General features: G+C 43.6%; 1 protein-coding gene across 6 annotated transcripts; it reads left to right on the plus strand.

Moving 5' to 3' along the window:
• Nucleotides 1-196: 196 nt before the first annotated feature.
• On the plus strand, nt 197-18118 carry LOC6531484 (dystroglycan). 6 transcript variants are annotated; one of them, XM_039373146.2, is made up of 15 exons: nt 197-637; nt 9288-9653; nt 10018-10212; nt 10268-10399; nt 10457-10599; nt 10759-10842; nt 10924-10984; nt 11574-12359; nt 12990-13232; nt 13685-13756; nt 13831-14153; nt 14223-15373; nt 15432-15632; nt 15700-15861; nt 15918-18118. In XM_039373146.2, the coding sequence occupies exons 2-15, from the start codon at nt 9543-9545 to the stop codon at nt 16037-16039; spliced, it is 3786 nt and encodes a 1261-aa protein (XP_039229080.1). In that variant the 5' UTR covers nt 197-637; nt 9288-9542; the 3' UTR covers nt 16040-18118. The 6 variants fall into 6 exon arrangements, with proteins under 6 accessions (XP_039229080.1, XP_002092283.1, XP_015051348.1 ...); XM_002092247.4 differs by having other exon boundaries at nt 12993-13232; XM_015195862.3 differs by lacking the exon at nt 12990-13232.
• The last annotated feature ends 899 nt before the right edge of the window (nt 18119-19017 follow it).

The following is a 19017-nucleotide window of genomic DNA, read 5'->3' on the forward strand; positions in this document are numbered from 1 at the left end:
TCTTCCGAAGTCGTGCGTCTAATTGAAAAACACGGAGTGGGGACAAGCAGCATACGATTTAATGGAGCCAAACCTAATTAAAAACTATTGAATTTGTATTGCACCATCTCTAGCTACTCACGATGATTCTGGCAGCGCAGCTGTTGCAAATGAATCCGCGAGATACATTTTGGTATATTTCCCGCGACGGATTATAATCCACCCCCAGTTGCGGTCACACTGCCCAGCCAACAACAACCACAACTCGGTGCCGTTAGGGCTGCGTTTGTTTTCTGATCCCATTCAGCTGCAAAGTAAAGAAAGGAAAGTGAAAAGCGTTCGGAAAACGGGCAGCATGTGAAGCACAAATACTCCACGCAGTTACTATCTCAATCAAAAGCTCTCGCCGCAAAAAAACGCGTAAAAATCGCGAGTGAGTGCGTGAAAATAGAATAAAAAAGCGCTCTGCAATTGAAGAGAAACATTGCTGCAGTTGTGTGTGCGTGTGTGTGTTCGTGCGTGCGAGTGTCGGTGTCGCTCTCTGGACGCAATTCCTTGGCCAAAAGGAAGGGGAAGTGGGGCAGGAGAGTCCCGAATCGAATCCCCCGAAACAGGGTATCCGACTCCGAATCCGGTGCATTAAAAATAGCGCAAAGAGGTGAGTAAAGATGCAAACTGCAGCATTAAGTTCCCGAGCTGAGGCAACAAAAAGAACTCCAATTAGCCATGTCTGCAGCGAGCCAAAAAATAAAGCAAAACGGCACAAAAAATACAACAAGAAAATCGATTTTCCTGAACTTACAATTTTCTCCGCCTCACTGGGCAAAAAGGGGGGCGAAATGGAGCTTGGGGAGCCGGCTGCGGCTCCATAAAGTATACATAAATTGAATTTCGAAACACGGAAGCGAAATGGATGCACTGAACGAAATAATGAATAAAGAGAACACATAATTTGTAGCTGAATACATTCTTAGGCTTATAAGTCAAGAGGTTGAACAAAACAACATTAAAATGGATTTCGATTAAATTTCAACGTGCCATACATTATTTCTTTGCGTGTAAGAGGGGGCAGGAGGCTGCACACGGTTGTTCTTCTTCTTGTTTTGTTTGCTGGTGTGGATGATGATAGATGTACATGCATATGTGTGTGCTTTTTGCACAGAGGCAGATGTAAAAATTGAAAAATCTGACCAGAAACAGGACCCTGCGACTTTTGGGCCAGTTGTCATGGCCACCGCACTTAACAAATGATTTTAGCGGCCACTTTTTCCCGGATGCGAATGGGGCAGCTGTCGCTCCGTTTTCCTACTCCTCCCCCATCTCTCTTTTTCTCCTTATTCTGATTTCATCTGTCTGCCCCCTTCTATCTTTCTCTCTCTCCGTGTTCTTCAATGTGTGTGTGTGTGTGCGTATTTTGATGACGGCACTCAGTTTCCGCCCGCACTGTGATTTTTGGCCATACACGGCACCAATATCCCAGTACAGTAAAACCTGGTGCGCAAGAACTAAATGAAATTAGTCCTTAAAATTGCACTAAGTATGTGCAACCGTTTAGAAATTTATTTAATGAGTTCCATTCCAGGCTCTTTTAAATTTTTGTCACTTATTAAAAGGCCGGCAATTTCCGCGTTAGAACTTTTTCAAATGTTTTTTAAGTGGCTTAGTTATATTTGTGAAAGTGTCATGTATTTGAAATTATTGCTTGGCAGAGTAATAAAAACCATTTACTCCCATAAAAACAAATAGGTCAACATCTTCTGACGCAAGAACGCTTAGAATGTGTTAACAATATGTTAACGTACATATGTGTTATTACGTACATATATGTTATTTGTTTAATATTTAGCATTCAATGGATTAAGTTAGATACGTTCGTTTTTGATAAGATTGTTTTAAAGTGTGATTTTTCTATGTTCATAAAACTTACTTGTATTTTATCATTGACTTTAATTTGCAAACCTCAAAATCTTCAGTTGATTTCCTTTCTCATTTCGAGAGTGCCCACTGTAGAAAATCCCCAGCATTACCACTCAGTTTTCGGCACTCTTTTGCGGATGCTGCGTACGCAAAAAGGGGACGACGGCTGTTTTAAGAGGACTAGATGTTTCCTTTTCACTTCCGCCAGCACCCCTAAATTACGTGTCTCTGTGTGAGTGCCTGTTTATATGTGTGTGTGTGTCGCGTTACAGTGTCCGTGTGTGTGTGGGCCAACAAAATTACTTTTACGAGCGTTTAGCATAGGTTGTTGTCCCTTCACCCATTTCCCCTGGCCACCAGTTAGTTTTATTTTGATGCGTTTTTAATCAGATTGCGTCAATTTGTTGCTGGCCTAACGATGAGGGCGGTCGTTTCCCGGGGGAGTGGGGGTGGCGGGTGGTTCTATGGATGCGTGGGAGTGAGCGACCATTTCCCGGGTTGCGTGTCAAGTGCAGACCCTTTTTCGCCCGCTTTTTTCACTAATTATAAGAATGTCTGTTTTGGCCTCGCATCTGGATGGATGGCTCGTCATTGGGCTTCCAGACCGGTAGGTTTACTTTCTCGCTTCTGCTGACTCAAAACGCAACTTTTCACTTTCGCAGTTCGTTTCAGCTCCAACGCCATTATCTGGATTGATAGATTGTAAGTCTTTTTTAATTTCAGGGAAATAAATGTCAGAATAATACTTCCATGATTTTATAGATATAAGCATTGAAATTTGATAATAATTTATATATTATCCATTACATTTATCTCCTATTTGTGGAATGCCAAAATATCATATTTATTTATTTAAGTCCAAAAGGACTTGGGATGAAGGAGAGTCACCGATGTTGTGGCACCAATTTGCCAGCATAAGCTCGTCGTAGTTGAGTGTTGTGATCTTCGTAATACGATCTACAATTAAGAAGCTTATAAACCTTTATAGCGAACACGTAACCAATAATTCATTAAAATAGCAATGTTCTAACAATTGGTTATAAGTATTTAATAATATTTATAAGCATCTGCTACCAAACAAATTTGTTATTTTTCGTTAATACTTGAATTCGCTCTAAACTGTAGGTAATGGAAATTCATTCTCGAAGTAAGGGTATGAAAACTTCGTTGTTTGCTCCCCTTGTTTTCGTTGGTCGCTATTCTTTTTGCTTTGCGCTTCTCCATGGCCCGTTAAAGTACAGAAATACTTGGCCAGGCCAGCCGGAGTACGAGTATCGTATCTATCATGGCGGCAGCTGTCCAATTCTCCGACCAGCCGGCACTGGATCGCTGTTTGTTGTTGCTCTTGTATCTGCTGTCGTCTTCATCAACGCCTTAGTATCTGTGTTCGCTTGTTTGTTTGTGTGCGAGAGTGAGTAAGTGCCACAGTGCCTGTATGCGTGTGTTGCTGGCTTGAACTTTATGGCATTGCGTTATTTTATGTTTGTTTTTAGCACTGGCCTGTGTTGTTGTTTTCTGTTATTGCTGTGCTTACTGCAAGCACACAGACAATTTAACGAAACATCGGCGACAGCGAGCAGATATACAACAGACGGCATCATTATGCATGCAACAGATCTTGGAGCGCGTTTGATCGCCAACTGCGCGCATTGCTCCCAGCGCAGCAGCACCACAGCAACAACAACAGCAACAACTGTTGCAACTCCAACGCCGCCACCATTTGGCCAAAATGGCGAATGCCCTGCCTTACCGCCCCGCCACGCCCCACCTTTTGGCGGATGCCCTGCCCAAGACCTCAAGTCCCCAAGCATCAAGTATTAGTACCAGACATCGGCCCCACGCAAAAATATTTCTGTTGTGACTCCGCAACTCGCTGCACTGCGAGAAAAATGCGCCACAGTTGAGGTTGCATAACTCGAAACTCTATCGGTCATCAAAAAAGTTGGAGAACAAACTTTAACTTTAATAAGTTTGAGAACCAACTTTAACGGACTTTGAGTTATGTATGGGCCATTAAAGAAGTTTGAGTTATAAAAATATATAATTTTTGCCAGTGTGGTGCAAAGTACTGGGGAGTGGAGCAATGCCCCCAACCTGTAGGTGCTCCCTTGGCACTACTCCACCATCATTCCTTGGGCCACGGACTTCTGGGAACTTCTCCGGTTTCGCTGAAGCGATAATTGCCGCGTGATTTCTAATCAAATTACATTTAGACTACAATTACTCCGACTTTGTGCGCATTTAGATGTTATCCAATTTAGCCGTCGTTTTGTCATGGTTTGTTTGTCTTAATTGGAAATCGGATTGCAATTGCTCTCACCCCTTGCCTGTGTAACCCACTTCAATTATGCATATCACCAAATTGGTCTTCATCATCGTCATACCCTAATTACACTCAATTAAACTCTATGAATTACCAATATACACACATATGTATATATGGGCGCATCTGTGTCAGCGACAACTGGAATTGCAACCACGGCAACGCCTCCGTTTTACTGCCCCCCAGTGCATCACGTATGCGGCGGGGATTTCGAATCGGCTTAACACCTTTTTGGGCCCGCTTTCCACGGATCATTGGGCTCTTGGGCAATGCGCCGGAAATTGGGTTACACCTTGATGGTTTGCTCAATTTTTATTTCGTTGGCCCTCTTATCGGATATGCATATCAGCCTACTAACTGTGCGCCCCGCCACTCTTATCATATCATTTGGTTTTCGGGACAGAGTAGCGCTATCTGTGAAAGCCATGCTAATGCTCACCATGTGTCGCACTTCCAGTTGATTCTACTTGTACGGATTGTTTCTGTTTACCCAGAAGAAACGCGTGAAGCGGACTGAAGAATATAGAGTCATAAGATCCACACATGACATCATAGGGTATTCTGAGTTGGGAAATGGGATTGTGGGGTTTTCGGAATTTGGTGGACTCTGCGCACTCTGCTGTCATCAGATATGTTAACATGCGATAAAGGGTCAGCGAAAGAGTTTTCGAAATCACAAGTTAAAGATAGCCAGCTCTATGATAATTCAAATAGAACCACTGTAGATACTTTTTACTAACTGAAAAGTTAAGATACTATTTATAAGATCATGTGCTAAGAAACTATCTTTAAATAGTGAATAACCTAATATGTTGCTGAGTTCCTGCTGGTTTTGTGTATCATTAAATACAATAAAACAACAAACATGTTTTTGGAAAATGTTTTCAAAATCGTGTCGTTTTTTCTACGCTATTGCCATTAAATAAATTTGTTTTTCAAAATGCAAGGAGGATTTGGAAATTTTTAAAAATTATAGACAAATAAAAATGAAACAGCATGGAAAATTGTTTTATACCTAAAGACATTTACACTAAAGACATTAATATTTTTGTTTATCATAAAAATTAAGGAAACAACAAACGATGCATGGAAAAGTTTTTTCTGACGCATCGCTTTGGTTTTCATTTCAGTTTCCCTCGTTTGGGTTACAACTTTTTTGCTGAAGTCATTATAAAGTATTTTTTTCCAGCCTTTCGTTTTGTGTACTGGGTTTTTGATTTTTTTTTTTTATATAGAAAACCAGAATGCGACACGCCTTTCGTGACCAGCCCAGATATCCCATTGCATTGGATGCCAATGGGCGGCACCCGAAAACCCGAAAAAACTCATAGCCAATGCGTGGCGATGATTGAGTAGAGTCAAGAGACTTTGGGCTATTTTTGGTAATTGCATGGCCCGCTTTTCACTGTATAGAGTTGGGGATTTTTTACGCTACCCAACCAAATTTTGTTCAGTTTCCAGTTCACTGACGATGCGTGCAACAAAGCATATTTCAATAAGACTATTTCCAACGACAAGATTGTGGGTCAAACGCCGGTCGTACATATATGTACATATGTGTACACAAAATTCGTACTCGTGTGTGCGTGCTCTCCTGTGTATAACAATTTTTCAATCGCGCAGCATCGTAAACAAAATACAAGCGGCAAACAATCCATTAGTTCAATGCTGGCCATCCCATCTCCAACTACATCCCCATCCCTCCCATCCCACGACGCACAACCCATTCCCCAAAGAATTCATCGTTTTCATCGTCGGAATTGTGCGCCCAGTGCGGCGAATCAAATTAATTAAAGCTGCTCGAAAGAGAGTGGGCTTCCTACCCATTGGACAGATTGAAGGGGTAAGGCGAACTAAACTCTGGTGGTGAGGAAAAGAAAGCATGGAAAGCTGGAACAATTGTGGCTTATTATTTCACAAGAAATCCAACCGAATTAATACGGGAAAGATGAAACCACACAACAGACAACATTGAAAGCTAATTGAAGATGAAACACTCTTATTGTTCTGAAAGGGGAACAAGTAGAGTATTGGCTGAAAGGAAGCCAGTTTCTGTCATGAGTCAGCAAAGGTCAGTTCTACATCATAGATTGAAATAAAATCTTATCGTCAGTTGTTTAACGTACCAAAAGTCTAACTGCGGGTGTATTCAAGGCACTAATGCTCTTGATTTCCTGCGAAAGATTTAATGATGAAAACCATGCATAAACTTAAGTTAATTAATCGCTAAAACTACAAGATACTTGGAGCTATAATTACTCCCAAAACTGATCAGCAGAGTTAGGGCAGCCAAAATGAAAAATCTTCAGTGCCAAAAAAAAAATGTTTTGGGCCACCAAGTGAATGCGACCAAAAACCATGGACTTGGATGAGTAATACGTCTGGGTGCAGGGGTATGAAAATAAATTTGTTTTTGCGGTCGCTGCATTCTGTGATGAAAGAATTTCTTTGTTGCACTGGCCGCCGCCGCAGAATCAACATCTTTTGTGTCACGTAGTTGCAACAAGATGACGATGCCACCTTGTGTGTGCATCAGTGAGTGTGTCTGTGTTTGTGTGTGTTAACCAAGGCTAATTGAACTGAACTGCAGTGGGGGCAACCTTTGGAGACGATTAATTGCCCGCGGGAAGAGCTGAAACGAGTGGCAGCGATAGCATAGAGAAGGGGCATCCATAGCAAAGTGGCGGCTCCAAATGTAGGCCTCTTCTCTAATCACATTAATGCCACAACAATGATGGCGATGTATAAAAGTCGGCCCACTTGAAAGGCCTTCGTTGCGTGGGCGGTGGCTCCACACTGGAAAAAAGGGTTCTCAAGCCAGGAAACTGGTTTCCGAAATGAGATATTTTAAAATCATGCATCAGGTATCGCTTTCAGATTGATTGCTTCCTTAAAGTGTGCCAACAAACCCACGAATTCAGTGGAAATTCATTAATAACGCATGTTATCTATATCATGAAATATAGAATCGTGTCTTTGAGTGGATTTATTTCCTTGAAATTGAAACTGAACTAACGAAAGCTATGCAGTGACAACTATAACTTGTGTCTGTCTTAAGGAGAAAACTGCCTTTTGAGTGAAACTCCTCAGTGGTATAAAAAAAGTTTGATTTTTTCCAGTGCAGTAGCATCAAACACTTCTTCATCCGCGCCATCATTATGGCTCTTTTCTATATTGTTCTTGTACCTTTATTAGTTTGCCTTTGTGTCGGCTCGATTTATGTGCTGACCCTCGAACCCCACTGGCGGCTCCAGTGAACCAGGCACCCAGTGAACCAGCATGTATGTGTCCATCATCCATCCACTGGATGCAGACGCCACATGCAGATCCCATCTGAAGCGACGCATTCAGCAGGCTGAAACAACGGAGAAACTTGTTTTGTATACCGCCTGTTAAGTTATGTTCTCCCATTCCGCCCGGCACCCACTACGTACTCCTACTCCGCCAGTGATTCTTTGGTTTTTGCATTTGGCGCAATGCTAATTCATTTGCATACCCAGCAAATACACACTCGCTCGGTCCGAAGCCTCATTCTCATTCATGCCAAAGAGCAAGGCGAATGTGGAGGAGTGGAGGAGGGGTGATCCGTGGCACGGAGCGGAGTGTTCATGGGGTATAACGAACGACTGATGGCCCCGGCATGCTTGGCTGCATTTTAAGTTCATATACACTCGTATGGTGGCACATATACTCTATGGTATAGTATGCTGTTTGGTTGGGAGAGGAACAGAGGTTCTGTATCGGTGGCATATTGCCGCCGCTTGACACTTGGGCTCCTCCTTACCACCTCCTTTTCCCATTTCTCATTTCTCATTTGCTATTCCAGCTGGGTCTCCACGGACAGAGGTCTTCAATTAAATTTAACTAGAAAGCATGCAGCACAACACACAAATACGAATCGATGCTATGCGATGCGATGGAAAAACAAATGATATTTTAGTTGCGCATGCATAAGCAATTATAATTTCCATTATTTATGATGGCATTCAATAACTCAATACTCAATAGTAGTCGGTGTATGAAGAGGGCATTCCTCAGATATCGATTGCAAGTTTGACGAACACAATGCAGTATATATAGTGCCTTGTAGCATCCCACATTTAATGCCTCAATTAAGGCATTCCCATGCACTTCACTTCGCGATGCATTTTTATGGCAAGTCACAAACGTTAACCCCATTCTGCCGGAATGCTGCAAATGCTGCAAATTGTGCAATGTTGCTCCAATTCTCTGTCGTCGTGCCCCACCACCCAACTGCAACACATGGTCGCCTCATTTAACCCGGGGCGCAAATTGGTATGGGGGTTGTACGGCGATAATGCCTGCGTTGAATGATTATCGAAGAGTTATTTGGGGAGTGGTTGTTGGTCGAATGGCCTATAAATAGAAAAGCCGATGATAAGCCGACAAGCTTGTGCTTTAGCTAAATGAAAATCGTAGACGGGGATGCGTGTTCAATGGAGGGATTAACAAATTTATGGGAAATGGGAAGTACTCCATGAAGTGGACTGGAGCGACATGAAAGGGGTGTACAGATTCAATGGTTTCATTGGATGCTCACTTCGAGTGGCAGAGTGGCATTGTTCAACTGGGCGGCAATTGAATGGGAAGCACTTTTTAGTATGCCGTAGGTAATACAGCATATTATTCATAATCAAAAAGCAATAGTCTTCCCCCAACGGCGCTCCTTCACCCATCAGTGGCCTAAGTGGGGCTTTAATTAAGTGCCCCTTTCAAGTCGAACTTTCCATTTTCTTTGGATTGGCGTCTCTTCAATTATCAAAAAAGATCATGTGCATCACGTTAATCATGCGTTAATTTTCCCCACAAATACCGGAAAAACAACAACAACACTTGACAGTTGTTTATGTTAATTACTCGGCGGAGGAAAAGTTGCAGCAACATAATGGCCGAAGCACAAATTGGGTTTGGGTCACCGAACCCAGTCGACAATTAATTAGCATAGACCATGTTGCATGGCAGCCTCCTCCCCCCACTCCTCTTTCTCCACTCAAAGACCTTGCGCCATAAAATATGTCTAATAATTCCCCATAAATTCCACTTGCAGATGGTGAAGGCGCCGCTAACGAAGAAGATGATGATGTAAATGCCGCATCGCCACATCCCCTTTCTCTTCTCTCTCCAAACGAAAGCGAAATCCCAGCTGGGAAACTGTAGCTCCAACTGAAACCGAACCAGAAACTCAAACCCAAACCCACGACTGCCGCCTTGGATTTCGTTCCACTGAAATCGAAACTGCATTCTTTGTACTCATATTTATACCATAACGACATAACGACACATATCGCCGACTGAATCGAACATGAGATTGCCGTGGTTCTTATCGGCCAGTGCGAGCCTGACGCTGTTCCTCCTCCTGGAATTCGTCGTTTGGATTCACGGTGAGCGGGACTTCAACGTCAACGACTCCCAGGTGAGTAATTTCCCACTTGGGTAACAAGAATTCAAATTAGTCTGCCTCACAACTTGAAATTTGCTACAAATTATGATTACTGATGAATGGGCTTTTTTTTGTAGAACTTATAAGTTGCCATTCTAGAGATTAGATTGCTGCTGCGATAAGAAACCAAAACGGTTTTTAGGTTGTGCAAAATACAATGTCAACTTTCGCCTTATCTTGCAATTGATTTTATTAATTCATTAATAAACACTACTAAATTTCCAAAACCCAATCTAAATTCACGTGATTCTTTTGTTCATCTTATACATATAAGATAGCTATGTTTTATCATTTGAAATACTTATTTTTATAACATTTCGCTCATGTTCTATCCAAGGTCCCTGTAATTGAGCCAAAGGATGTGCCCGCCTACAAACAGGATCCGTATGTCACGGAGTTGATGAGTTGCCAAAATGCTCCCAGCGAAATTGTGCTTTCGCTTTTGCTGAAAAAGCACGACTGGAGCGAACTGACGGCCACAAAACGAGCTCATGTCCAAGCCAAGTTGGCCAAGTTCTTTGCCATACCCAAGGTTAGTTGGCCGAAAAACTGTTTTAAAGGATTAGCTAAAATGTGTTTCCTTTTAGGAATTTATTTCCCTGGATTCGGTTTCGAAACGCGAACTGAAATCTATGCACAAATTGGCCATGAGAAAAGGAGGCAAGGGCAACAAGAACATCGAGACCCTGAATCGCCGCCTAGGACGCGCCAGTTTCATGGTTTGTATTGCATTTAACTAGAGGAGTTCAAGGGAATTACATTACTACTTTCTACAGATCGGCTGTGGTCCAAGCTATTTTGTGATGGGTGAACCGATAGCCAAGCAGATTGCCCACCAGATGAAGGATGGCACCATTGGCGCTCTGACCGAGGAGAACTTTGGCCTGTGGTTCATTTGGCGAAAGGAATTGAAATCGAGGTGAGAAAGAAATGTATAAAACTTTGAACTTATTGAAGAGGAAATTGTATTGAAACGTAAAGTTCTAAATATAGAGGTTACTGATAGGCCATAAACAAAGCCGATAACTGCATGGTTTATTTTCGTTGTGTGGTTCACTAATCGTTCTTTGAACTCCAGATCAAACCGCAAGCGACGTCAATCCGAGGGCTCTGGTGCTGATGAAGATGACTACGACTACGGGGATGACGATGAGGAAGTTGCGTGAGTATTACCCGCTCACCTGAGTGTGACACACAGATAACTACGAATTTCTTTCGCATATCATCGATGGATTTGGAGCAGTGAGCCCAGTACGGAAGTGCCGCCAGTGACCACACACGCCCATCGACATCATCACGGAGCGGTGAGTGTTGAGGTCGATTTGGAGACAATTCGCCATATTTGTTTCGGTTTCTCTGGGTGTTTTCTTTATCTGATACATACGTTTAAATGAGAATACCCGCGGTTCATACTTGTTGGTTAACCCACACATGCTGACATATGTATGTATTACGTGTATCTGTATGGAATTGTATGGATCGCGTTGGACTTACTGTCTAGATACGTTTTTGATTTCCGGAAGCCTTTTGGTTCTGTTTGTTTTCACTGCACTTTGTTAATAACCGCCAATTGGTATAACATTTAAAAACCACAATACACTACACATGCATCACTTGCATCTAAATGGAACACACAAAAGACATCCACATGCGTACACTGAAAATAACTATAATTCATCATAAGGTGTTTATGTTCTTTCTTCTCTTTTTGCTATCTTCCTCTCGTTCTCTTACTCTGTGTATATCGATCTAATTGTGTTAATGTTATCAACCAATCAATCAATCAATCAACCAATATAAACCAACCAAAATATATTGTAAAATATGTAAACCATTTCGAAATCGCCTCGACAACTAACCAACTCGATTCATTCGCTGTGACTAACCCAAAAGTTGGAGGTGTCGGAGAAGATAGTGTCGCCCGAATCCGTCTCTTCGTCGGCTGTTCCCCTGGTTCCGGACGTGCAGGAGGAGATCGAAGAGAGTGTCTCCAAGCTGGAGTCCGTCATCAGCAAAACGATTGAGAACACGAAGAACATCAAGGAGCTGCCCGTTCTGGGCGAAGCCGACGATGGCGAAGATGAGGAGGAAGTGGAACTGCAGCAATTGGGAGTTCCGCTGGCGGCAGAGATTGCGCCAGAAGAGACCACCAGTGCGGCAGCCACACGAGCCACGGAAATGGTAAAGCCCGTTGATTTGGAGGAGCACGAAATTCAGGTGGACTCCGGCGCAGTTCCGGCCATCGATGTGGAGGCCTCGGCCACCTCCACGCCCCCGATGTCTGCCCCCGAAACACTGAAGCCCTTTTCACCTTATGACGCCTCCTCTTCGGTGTCGTCCTCGTCCTCGCCCGTCGCATCGATTGCAACTGGCAGCGAAGCTGGAGAAGATTCAACTTCGGTGTCGACCCCTCACCTGTCCCCAGCTAACTCACCCACGGTCATGCCCACAGAGCTAGACAGAAATGGGCTAGCCACTACATCCTCATCATCTCTGTCCGCCTCACCTCCATCGCCATCCGCACAAGACACTCAACCAACCACATCTGCATCTGCATCATACTCATCCCCATCCTCAACAACAACAAGCACAACAGCAACAGTCTCAACAACAACAACAGCATCATCAACAGCAACAACAACTACAACAACAACAACAACACTATCTGAATCGCCAAAGGTAATGATGTCGCTTCTGTGTGTGTGTATACGAACGAGTGTCCTTTTTGCCTCGCCGTTGTACGTGTACGTGTGCGTGTCTCATGTCCGTATGTGCCCTGTGTCCTTGTGTCCCCTGTATTGTCACATGTAAAGCGTTCTCTTCCACCTCCTTGCGGCGCTTTGTGTCAGGAGTTAGTTTAGCTCACGACTCTCTTTTTATACATACTCGTATATTGATATTGTGTTTTATTGCCTTTGCGCGCTGTGTAACTGTAGCGTCCCATAAAAAAGCCAAACTCCACAAAATGACAGGACATTTACGTAACTGCCGTACAAGATTTTAGTGGAGTTGGCAAGTACGAGAACATAAATGTTAGCTCACTAGATAGCAACTAGTTGTAAAGATAAGTGTACATACTTTTTGTATAGCTGCAGTTAGTTTTTTGTAGTAAAGGATAGAAGGATGTACATATACATATACCATAAGAATAAGCGTATTTTTTGTGATAGACCTAACAAACGTACGTAGTACATTAATTAAGAAAATATGCAGGGTTTGAGTTGCTCAGGGACTGCGTAGATACCCGCCCACCTTTCGCCCCCTTGGAGAAAACCTACTCATTTTTGTTACCAATTAAACACCAAAAAGCAGCCAAATACTGTGCTTAATGAGCTCGAGCTGAGCACCCTGCTGCCCATCGAGGATTTTGAGGGCACTGCTACTGCCACACATCCAACTGTCACTGCATCTGCAACTGCCATTGCAAGCACAGCAGCAACAGCAGCAGCAACCGCAACAACTGCAACTGCAACTGCAACTGCATCTGCAACACCAGCGGGCGAAAGCGAATTTCATATAGAGTCCACAACGCACCGCACGATTAGCTCTAAGGTGAAATCTCGCGAACGCAAACGCAATTGCAATAGCAATCGCAACTTAGATGTTAAGCCATAGATTTGCACCTCCACCCGCTCTTGAAAGTATAATACCCCATATTCCGATGTTCCGGCTCTCAACAAAACCCTCAACCCGATTGTCTCACCGTTTATCCCGAATCCAATTAGGGGAAATTGCTTTCAGCCAAATGCACTTAGCATGTAAGGGCAGGCAATTAACAAACCAGAGTTCCTGCATGAGGTCCTTGGTAATTGCATGTCCACTATGGAGCACTTACTTGTATCCGTATCCGTATTCGTATCCGTATTGGTTGTACTAACACTAACACTCGCTAACACACTCACTCTGCCTGCCTCCTTAGCCGATGACTTTGCAGCATGACACTTAGCCAGCCATCTGTCGCCAATTAGCCATCTCACTGTTAATAATTTCCCTGTAATTCCCAGGAAGGAGAACCCGATGCCATCAGCAGCAGCAGCAGCAGCAACAACAACAACAACAGCCTGGCCAATAATGAGGTAACATCCGCCATGTTCCCCTGGCAACGCTAGAATCTCCACTAATAACATTAAATTCTCCACAATGCCAACAGCTGTCGACGCCCGCCACGCCCACATCTTCGGTGGCCACGACCACGGCTGCTACTCCGGAGTCGAGCAGCAGCGGCACCTTCGTCTCCACCGACTACATGGAGCCGCAGCCGGAGGAGAATAGCCCGCCCATCATCAAGACGCGCCTGCAAAAGCTGGCGGTTACATCGGGCAAGGCCTTCACCTTCCATGTGCTGCCGGAAACGTTTTACGATGCCGAGGATCAGGGTAATCTCCGCCTGGCGCTCACCGATAAGGATGGCCACGAGCTAAAGGCCAACTCATGGCTGCAGTTCAACGCCGACAAGAGGGAGCTTTATGGCCTGTAAGTAGTTGGTTACCCACAATATATATTAACAAAGATTGCAATTTATGAAACCTATTTTATTTGTAGACCTCTGGACGACACGGTATCCCGCTGGCAATATCGCCTGTCGGCCACGGATTCGGGCAACGCCAGTGTCACGGAAACCGTGGAGATAAGTGTGCAGCAGCATCGCGCAGTGAGGACCATTAACCACGAGATCAGTGTGTTTGTCCGGATCAACGAGAAGCCGGGTCACAACATTGATTGGCAGTTGAAGCTCATTAATGCGGTGGCCAGAACCTTGGATGACTCCACTAACTCGGCGGTGGTGGTGCGCGAGATCCGACAGACGCCACACGATCCGCATAGTGCCACCTTGGTGTATTTTAACGAAACGTTGCCCACCAGCGAGTGTCCTGAAAAGGAACTAAAGGATATTGTCGCACGACTGGATGCCAATAGACTGAGTGATTTGGTTCTGCCACAGTTGGGAATTAAATCAATAACCGGACAGTTAATCGGATCCTGCCAGAAGGATTTAACTCAGGTGAAACCGACGCAGCACATGGCCAAGAATGTGCCGCCAATGCCACGCAATCAGGTGGATCGCGTGAACGCCAGCTTGGGCCAGCTGCTGGTCTACAAAGTGCCCGCGGATACCTTTTACGATGCGAACGACAATCAGTTGACTCTTACCTTGAAGACCAGGGATCACCTTGAGCTGAGCCCACGCCACTGGCTGCAGTTCGACTCCAAGAACGAAGAGTTCTACGGCATACCGAAGAGCGGCGACATTGGTTCCGAGGAATATCTCTTGGTGGCTGAGGACAGCGGTGGCTTGAGTGCCCACGATGCCCTGGTCGTAGTGGTCAGTCCAGCTCCCAAGCGTGACTTTGGGTTCTTCTTCAAGGCCTATCTGTCTATCAAGCATGAGCGATTCAACGCCGATCTGCAGCGGAAGTTTGTGGAGCGTGTGGCGAAGTTGAATGGAGATGCTACCACTGGCCAGATCCAGATCCGCTCGATAACCACACACCACGACTCCGACGGCACCATAGTGAACTTCTACAACACGACGCTGTACAGGAAGCACAACAGCTGTCGGGAGAAGGAAGTGGCCATGACCAGGAGTGTCTACCTAAACAGTGACCTCAGCCTGCGGGAGGCAGCCAAACGGGCCTTGGGACCCGAACTCAATCTGACCAACTTTTCGGTGGTGCCCTTCAGTATTTGTCATCGTAAGCATTGCATGGTTATGCCACCACAAGATTTTGTTCACTCACAATATCATTACAGTTACCGCGAACATAGACACCAACCAACTTGATTATATACCAAGTCGCCCCGAGGAGCCTACCCATAAGTCCTCTTTCGGCGATGATTACATGATCACGTTCGTATGGCCCATCGTAATCATTGTTACCATGCTTGTGGCTGCCTCAATTATTGCCTGCTGCCTGCACTGGTGTCGCCAGAGAAGCGGCAAAATGGAGCTAGGTAGGCGGATGTGACTCAATTCTTATTATACAGCTTCACAAAATGGATCTCTCGATTTGCTTTCTAGGCGACGAAGAGGAGCGCAAGTCCTTCCGTGCCAAGGGTATACCCGTCATCTTCCAGGACGAGTACGAGGAGAAGCCCGAGATCGGCAACAAAAGTCCTGTTATTCTGAAGGACGAGAAGCCGCCGCTGTTGCCACCATCCTACAATACCTCAAATCTGAATGGTGCGCCCACATCGATCTGTTTTATTTTTAGTATGCTAATCGTGTACTCCTTGCAGGTGACAACGACGTGGACGATTACGTGCCACCTCCTTCGGTGGTTGTGGGCGGCCGGGAAGTGCGTGGAAAGTCGCCAGCCACGCCCTCTTACCGCAAACCACCGCCATATGTGTCGCCATAAATGAGTGTCAGTGTCAAGAGCAGCAGGAAAGCATCAAGCCAGCAAACCAGAATGGAAGCAACTGCAACAATAATAACAATCGCATCGTATTAACCACACAATCTATATATAGATATATACATATATATTTAACCGATTTGGCACAAGTTATATGCAACTAAGCAAACTCTTTTGTATATATCCAAGTGCAAATTGGTTTCTTTGGACACTGTATTCGAATTGAGGGAAACTGGATCCCAACCGACAAGTATTCGCCAAGTCGATGGAGTTTTTTTGGATAACGTTTTGTATTAGCCGAGAGTGGAGAAACAATCATGTGCTAAAAACTGGCAAACATACACCCTACACCGTAGGATTATCGAGAATCACTAACACAAAACACAAATCGATGAACTATGCTGCATATTATTTATTTAGTATGTACTCTAATTTATATGTAAACCACGCGAACACTAGCACATCCAAGGACGTAAGGATCACAAGGAACACAAATCGTGTTTTGTACGCAAGCATGGGAGCTTGAAAAACACACAGACACATGCACACAAGCCCATTTTAAGCATAGCATTTAAAACTCTTTGTACTAATTAAGTTAAACGCGAGAAAGTAGGCATGTAGTACATGTCCTTCGTCCGGTCACCGAGCAGCTAAAGGACTTTCAGCTTGATTTGCTCAAGCTGAATTGTTTGCATGTTTTTAATAATTTGACCAGAACCCCAACTGTCATCTGGCTGCATATTTCCATCCAAAGGAATAGGGGAACCGCCGAGGCAGGCTGCGGACTTGCCGCTGGTTGGGTGCCCCATTGCGATTAGTATTTTAGTTGTTTTTCGATTGGCTTAACTTACTGGGGAAGACCGGACTGAAAGGACATGTCGGAAGGAGCTTGATTATTTTACATTCTAAGAAGCAATCGAACCCACAATAGTGCTGCCAATAATCCAGGTACTCGGATCGAACTAGCCGTTTGAATACCAATCGATTCCTAATTGCCCACAAGTGCTTCCCACAGACAGACAAACCAACAGACCATATCCACCAGACACACAACACACATAAATAACACTCAAACACACAAATATTTATACGAAAACGGATTACTTAAAGTAGAACCTAGTTTTAAATGATTTTCACACGCTCCCCTTTGGATTATTCTATGTGAAATGGTTAGATTAGTTTATAGCTAGTTGGCTAGTGGCAGTACTTACTACACTACTACCACCCGTCCCCTATCCCTGAATCGAACTAACACGTAGTGAGTAAAGCATTGATTTTATATGAACTTATAAGGAAGTCCAGGCCCTAAGTTAGAGCAATAGTTGCATGAAGGGAAATTGAAATTGAACTTGAAATTGAATTACTTTACGAGGACACTGATTTTGTCGTGTAAAAAAAGGTCGTGCGCGAAAGTGCTACGCAATTGCCTATTAAACTAAGTATGATTAACTAATTTGTGTATTTGCATAAGCTCAACCGCTGAATTATTTACATTATGTAATTTGTAATAGAGCAAACAGCGACCGAATTAGCAACAACAGCAACCACAGCAATAACAACAAACGGTATCAATTTATTTTGAATAAAAAAATGCCAAAGATACGATTTTAGTTGCATTATTATTTGCCATTATTTGCGAATATTTGTTTTTAGACACTGCAATCGCATATTCACATACACACACAAAGAGGAGTAAGTAAAGAGAGCTGGAAAATTGTAATTTTTCTCGAAATCAAATAAATAATTGTGCATATTTGTGAAAAAACTAAAAGTCGACCAACAGCAGGTCTTGACCATTGCACGTTTAATTAATATAGATATTCAGTGAAAATCAGAGAAACTACTGTACATTTAATGCAATCTGTTTGCCATTTGATTGGCTTCAATTGACCGAGCTGTACCCTCCACAAATACACAGGCAAACCAATAAAACACATGCAATAATTATAATAATTATTGAGGATAACTAAACGTGAATATAGATACAAACATACAATGATACGTACATACATATGTCCGTATTAGGATACACGTATGCATACATGGATTCTAATAAACATTTATATATATTTTGATACAAAAGGAGCCAGTGTTTTATTTCCTAATTGTTGCGTCTCAGCTTCCACGTTCCATTAGTGATATAATTTATGAAAAATTCAATTTATGGAAATTCCATAACGAATTATGGAATCAAAGTGAGCAGGAAATCGGAGGGGGGGTGGTGGCATGTTGGCATGTTGGAGGTGTATGTATGGGTTTGTATGGGCAAAAAAGTGAAATCAAAAGCATTGACATAATGAAGTAATACAAATTTGTTTTTCTTGTCGCTTTTGCCGCCTAATAAAGACATCCTTCCCCGGCCCCGGCCCCGCCCCGCCCACTTTTCCAACCCCCTCCCCACCATCACCCACGCAGGCTATTGATTCCCGTTACTTTGGCAACCAATACGCGCCGGATGCTGCCACACACACACACAAACATACACACACTCGCACATATTTGCTTGGCTTCGTTGACGCCAGCGGGGAATATTGTCTATGGCGAGTGTGTTTGTGTGTGTGCACCGCGAGAAATTTCTACGTAACACGTAAAAGTTAAGTCGAAGTAGCCTAATTAAATGCATAAATTACCCAAATTAGTGGGGATATTCTGAATAAATGTGCATTGGTTTTAATTAAGTTCGAATTAAAACATATTAAGCATTTTTTTTTAAGTTTTCAGATAAGCAATATTACATAAACAATTAGATATATAAATTCTTCTTAGTATATCAGGTCTTCATCAGGTTTCGATACCCTTAGCTATTCTTTCCACAAGGGACTTATGCTCCATAAATAAAACAAAAATAAGTTCACAAGCAGTCGACTATGATGATTCCGGGAAATTAGAAATTAGCTATGTGTGCTTCCAGCATTTTTTTTGCGTGTAAGGACCCATTGGAATGGTGGGTGGCATTATTGTTGCTGCTACGGTTATTGTTA

This window comes from Drosophila yakuba, chromosome 2R (genome assembly GCF_016746365.2).
Source record: "Drosophila yakuba strain Tai18E2 chromosome 2R, Prin_Dyak_Tai18E2_2.1, whole genome shotgun sequence".
NCBI classification, from domain to species: Eukaryota; Metazoa; Arthropoda; class Insecta; order Diptera; family Drosophilidae; genus Drosophila; species Drosophila yakuba.